Source organism: Corticium candelabrum, chromosome 18, assembly GCF_963422355.1.
Source record: "Corticium candelabrum chromosome 18, ooCorCand1.1, whole genome shotgun sequence".
Taxonomy (NCBI): domain Eukaryota; kingdom Metazoa; phylum Porifera; class Homoscleromorpha; order Homosclerophorida; family Plakinidae; genus Corticium; species Corticium candelabrum.
In genome coordinates, this window is record NC_085102.1 from 835,491 (window position 1) to 841,897 (window position 6,407).

The window sequence follows — 6,407 nt, forward strand, 5'->3', positions numbered from 1 at the left end:
GTCGTCGTACGAATGAGGGTGGGTTGGGTGTGGTGGCGGGAACGTTGCTCGGTAGTCTAGCGGCTCCACTCGTAGGAAAACTGTTTGGGGTTGGCGCTGCTAAAAATAGACGAGGAAAGAAGCTTCTTTGAAGCCGCTGACAGTTAGACAGATCGACAAGATATTGAGAGAGCGTGGTATAGCCAACTCTAAAGGAAAGTTATCATACTCACCAACCCAAAACAAGACGAGTGTCTCGTCATCAACCTGGAAGATTACTTCGATGGTGATTGTACCCTTTGGGTGGCCATCTAGTACGATGGGGGGGGGGGGCGAGATGTAGAATATTTTTGGTAGTCTTGGTATGCGGTACCTGGTCTATCAGTATATGCAGAAGATGGGTAAACGCATCTTGTATAATTCCAGTATGCTACAGGATATATCAATAGCGTCCTGTGTGGTTACTGTTGTATCTACTTCATAGTCCACCGTTGGCACGGCCGTCCTATGCGTGACATTCTTCTCGATTTCACCCAAGTACGTACTGTCATCGGAAAACAAATACCGCGTAGGAGATTTTAAGTAGAATTTTTATGTAGATGTATATACAATACCATGTCGTACTGTGTGAGGTGCAAAAGGAACTCCAGAAGCAAATCAGACCGCCGTGATGACCAAGAACAACAGGATAGCCTTAATATCTGTATGTCCTGTATGTGGAGCCAAGAAGTCCAAATTCATATACATGGATGAAGCCAAAAGGGTTGGTTTCTGAGATTTATCAAAAACCCAGTGTTCCGATTCGGCTCACTTACGGGGTGCCACGTACGTACATCTGGTAAAGCCGTCGTCGTACGAAGCAGGGTGGGTTTGGTCCGCTTGCGGGAGCGTTGCTCTGTGGTCTAGCAGCACCTCTCGTAAGCAATGTATCGGGTCCTCTCCTATCTACTATGAGTAAAGCATTTGGAGGTTCGCTAGACCACCGAGCAGTGCTGGGTTGAGGTTGCCTGGCACTGCTGGCGCAGGCTTGAGGTTGCCTGGCACTGCCGATAGAGGTAAAATGTAGTGTGGACAGACCAACTCGCCGAAGAACTTCATAAACCCATCAAACATCGACTTCCGATTCGAAATACAACGACCCGGAATCAAGTATCTTCTCAATGTCATCGACGAGTTCAGCAAGTACGCGTGGTCGATTCCTATACGCGATAAAACGGTTAAAGCCATATCGTTGATCAAGGCCTTGGATTCGATCATATCCACATACCCAGGAATTTGTTGGAGATCGTGGCGGTGAGTTTTACGATAGGACTATGAATCGCTGGTGAGAAGAAAATAACATTCAAAGGTATTCGACCTACAATGAAGGTAAAGCAGTGGGGGTGGAAAGATTTAATGGGACTCTGAAAACGAGGATGTGAAAGAATTTCTCGGAAACAACACTCATAGGTATATCTACGTTTTGGATACCTGCTGAAACAATATATTTCTCCTATCACAGATTGATACGAATGACGCCCACAAAGCCAGAAAAAACGAACCCCTGGTATAAATCGAATCATCTGTACGGAGAAGTATCCTTAAAACGCTCGAATTGCTACAAAAAGACCACCTTTGAAAAGAGATATGCACAACTGGACCGAAGAAGTATTCGAGGTCGTAGAAATACAGAACACCAACCCGGTAACGTACAATTAAGATCAAAGACTGGAACTAAGAGACTATAGAGGGCTCCTTCAAAGAACTAGAATTACAAAGACGTTCCAAGACGTGTTTTCGCACCGAGAAGGGGATACAAAAAAGGGTCGACGGGCGTTGGTCAAAGGGAAAGGATATCCCGATACGTTCAATAGCTGGTGTTTGTAGATGACCTTAGTATACCCTTGGATGAGATCTTCGATAGTGTTCCATAGTTGCTCGTATTTGGTGAAAGTTTTTTGGACGGGAGTGCACATCGTTGGGCTTGCTCTAGAAGCCCCATTCGCGTGAATATCTTGGATAGAATAAACGCCAATTTGATGAATTTTTTGTGGACACTATACGATATTGTCCCAGCTATCTGTAGAATTCTCATCGCAACTGCCCTCTTCTCATCTTCGGCAAGATCGAAGCTTTCCAATTGTTTCTTGATGTGGTATTTGATGTTGCATATAGATATTTTGGCGTAGTGGGTGTTTGACCCCACTCTCCAACTTTCTTTGGCCATAATTAGTTAGATGTAATCCGTCTTGATTGGCCTGAAATCAAGCTCATGTAAAAGAGCACTTCAGTGGAGATTTCTAAAGAAGTATGCTAAAGTTTTCTGAGATGAATTGGAGACACTCAAGGAGTACAAAGCACACTCAACCTTGAAGGAGGTAGCTATACACAACGTTCCTTAAATCACGGCAAGTACCTTTTGCCTTGAAGAGTGTCATTGATAAAGAGCTTTAAAGTTGGCTCGACTTGGTATCATTGAGCGTGTCAGCCACTGTGAATGGGCTGCACCGTTAGTTCCGGTTCCTAAACCAGATGGTTCTATTCGTCTGTGTGTTGACTACAAAGTTACAGTGAACTCATCTCTAAAGGTTGATGCATATCAATTGCCAAATCTATAAGATTTTTTGCAACCCTATCGGGAGGCGTGATGTTTTCTAAACTAGACCTAGCACATGCGTATCAACAAGTTCTCTTGGACGAGGAGTCTTGAAAATTTGTAACTGTCAATACACACCAAGGTCTATTTCAATATACTCGTTTACCCTTGGTATAGCATCAGCTCCAGCTGTATTTCAAGAGATAATGGACAAGCTGTTACAAGAAATTGCAGGCGTTGTATGCTACCATGACGATATCCTAATTATTGGGTCTACTGTAAAAGAGCACAATGAAAGGCTGAGAAGTCTTAGACAAGCTCATGAGCCATGGATGGCGATTTAAAAAGAAAACAGTGATCATTCATGATGTCAGAAGGTGAGTGTTTTGGACACAAGATTGGTGCTACCGGACCGGAGACAACCAACAGTAAAGTAGCATCAGTGCTAAAAGCTCCTATACCAAAGAATGTGCAGGAATTACGGTCATTTCTGGGCCTTGTCAACTATTATGGCAGATTCATACCTAACCTAGCAACCATAGCTCGTCCTCTAAATATGTTATTGAGGAAGGATTGTTAATGGAAATGGTCCGGCGACCAAGTTCAAGCGTTTGAGAGCTTGAAAAACAGGCTTGCATCAGCGGATGTTCTCACTCATTAGAATGTTACTTTACTACTGAAATTGGCGTGTGATGCCTTATGCCATGGAATTGGCGCTGTGATTGCACACGTGATGCCTGATGGCCTAGAGAGACCTATCGCTTACGCTTCCTGGTCATTGACCAAGACCGAACAAAACTACGCTCAAATTGAGAAGAAAGCGCTTGGAATTATATTTGTCGTAAAGAAATTTTACAAGTATCTCTATAAACGGAAATTTCTTTAGTAACCCACCACAAGGCACTAACAACCGTGTTAGGACCTAAGACAAGAATGCCTGCATTAGCTGCAGCGAGGACGCAAAGATGGGCTCTTACTCGAGCGATCTAAGTGCTTACCATTACGATATACAATTCAACCCCACAGCTCAACATGGCAACGTTGATGGACTGTCACGCTTCCCTCTTCCTAGTGTAAGCGGGGAAGAGGAAATGCATGAAGCTGCTGTAACCCATATCATCAACCTCAAACAGATCAGCAAGTTACCTATTACAGCAGCAAGGCGGAAGGAATTTACTACAAGTGATTCTGTTTTGAGCAAGGTTCTGCGTTACACCCAGAGAGGATGGCCTGAATCAATTGATGATAAGCTGCGCCCCTTCTTTGTCAGCAAGGAAGAACTTACAGTGGAGAATGGCTGCTTGTTTTGAGGTGTCCGCTTGGTGATTCCACCATCAATACAGCCAGACATCAAGGAGGATTTACATACAAGTCATTCTGGTATTGTAAGGATGGAGGGTTTGGCTAGGCTATATGTGTGCTGGCCAGGAATAGACAGACAGATTGAGCAGGTTGTCAGAGATTGTGATGGTTGTCAATTGAATCGTTAGGCACCAAGAATAGCTCCATACATCCTTGGGCATGGCCTACCGGACCATGGAAAAGTATACATATAGATTTTGCACGATCTTTTTTCGGCAGCATGTTTTTCGTTGCTATTGATGCCCATTACAAATGGCCTGAAGTTATAACGATGAAATCAACTACATCAGAAAAAACTATCGAAGTCCTGAAGTCATTGTTCAGCCGATATAGAATCCAAGAACAATTAGTCTCAGACAATGGCCCACAATTTACTTCTCAATAATTCAAGGAATTTGTTCAGATGAATGATGGAGTAAAACAGATCACCATTGCTCCACATCACCCATCTACTAATGCCGAGGCCGAACGGTTTGTTCAAAGGCTAAAAAATGCCTCGAAAGCTCACCAACGTGATGAGAAAACTCTGTACCAAAAGTTGTCTCGGTTTCTGTTGAACTATCGCATCATCATTCATTCCACTATTGGTATATCATCATCAGAGCTGTTCTTGTCAAGACTTCTTCGGACACGACTAGACTTCCTTCATTCTAGCATCAAGAAGACGGTCCATGAGAAGCAAGCACAACAACAAAAGTACCATGATGCTCATTGTAAGGCTAGAGTTTTTGAAGTGGGACAGTCTGTATTAAATTGGCAAGGAACTACTATGGTAGTGAAAAGTGGTGCTACGGAAGAGTCTTAGAAAAAACTGAGCCTATCTCCTACCGTTTGGAAATGGCCAATGGTATAGTATGGCGTCGGTATGCAGACCAGATTCTAGAAACAGGAAACATGGCAGAAGAATCTGAAGCTACTATACCTCCACTGAATCTACCAACAATTCCGGAAGACGAACTATCTCCTCAACAAGATGGAAATAAGAAACCACAGCAAAGTCTGTCTGACGTTGTTTGTGATCATAGCACAGTTGTAAGCCAGGATTACTTTCCAGATCCCGAACTTGGAGGCCATAGATCTAAAGAGACTCAGACTGCTCTATTAACTGAGACGACATCTACTGTGACTACTCCTATCTCGACAGAGACCTCTACGACGTACATTCCACCTTTACGTCGTTCCACGAGAACCAAAAAGTTTCCAAACAAGCTGGGTTGGGACTTGTAGTTTTAGTGGGGAGGTAATGTAGTGTCTGTATACGGGACGTTTGTGGTATACATATATAAAAGATAAGTAGCGGGTATCGCACGGTTTTGTTTAGTTGCTAGATAAGTAGCGGGCATCACACGATTTTGTTAAGCTACGAGCGTAAAAGAAGGACACCACAATAAGTGGTGGACTGCTTCGCGAGAAGCTCACTCTAAACGGGTTGAATTGACTTTCGGTCTGTCTGTCGGTATGTCTGTACCTATGTTTCTATCTATCTATCTATCTATCTATCTATCTATGTTTGTTTGTAAGCGTGTGTCACGCTCGGGGAGTTTGTCGAGCCAATCAGCAATCGTTTTGGGACGCGAAACGTAGGTGACGTAATACTAGCTTGTCAGCGTGAATCACTCTCGGGAATTGGCAGAGCCAATCAGCAGACCTTTGGCACATCAACAATGGGTGACGTAACAATCCCGCGCATTATGACAGAAAAGCCGAGATGTCGTAAACCTCCATTTTACGGTCAAAATGTCGTCAAATTGAGAAGCGCAGAGTAAAGATCAGGTAATAGTTGTTCGCGTTTGTTACTTTTTACAAAAGAATCGCAAAACAAACAAATTTATCGTTCTACAAGAAGCCAAGCGAAGGTCCCATGGGACCATGCATCTAGATAGGTACCGTTGCATAGGCACCACCAACATGTCATCCGCGATCTTCAAGAGAGCAATATATTCTAAGTAGGACTGATGATAAACGATCGACGTCGTCTTGCAAGAAAGATTCATAGGAAACGTTGACGCTGCTTAATTAATATCTTCTGGATCCGGTCGCTAGATGTACATGATGTCGCTTCACAGTATATTCTATGCAGCTAGAAGACGTACACCGATCTCTAGGTACAACGAAATAGCGGAACGAAAGATGGCGACGATTCAATAAAAGTATGATAATTTGATAGTCCATCTCAACAGTTAATTAATTTATTAACTTCCAGTGATACAAGAGCGCTATACATGCAGAATTGAGACATAACGTAGATAACAAGCCCGCGCCGTGTAAGAGTTGCGTAGCTGTGTGAATTCGAAGTAGTGTGGGACATTGATGGTATTTAGTTAATTATCTTTAATCACATTGATAAATCCAGGTGTTTTCAAAGAATTGCCGTTTACATTCTAGCATCAATTAAGCTAATAATTAATATGATTAATTAATAATAATGACAATAATTTAACAAAATTTAATAAATATACATTGATATTTACAATAAATACACACACACGAA

The 6,407-nt window shown here is 42.8% G+C and overlaps 1 protein-coding gene across 1 annotated transcript; it reads left to right on the plus strand.

The window, feature by feature from the left end:
- Positions 1-3,519: 3,519 nt before the first annotated feature.
- Positions 3,520-4,721, plus strand: LOC134194327 (uncharacterized protein K02A2.6-like). Its single transcript, XM_062663253.1, has 2 exons — positions 3,520-3,756; positions 4,320-4,721. Exons 1-2 carry the CDS (start codon positions 3,520-3,522, stop codon positions 4,719-4,721), a joined length of 639 nt encoding a protein of 212 aa, XP_062519237.1.
- Positions 4,722-6,407: the final 1,686 nt, after the last annotated feature.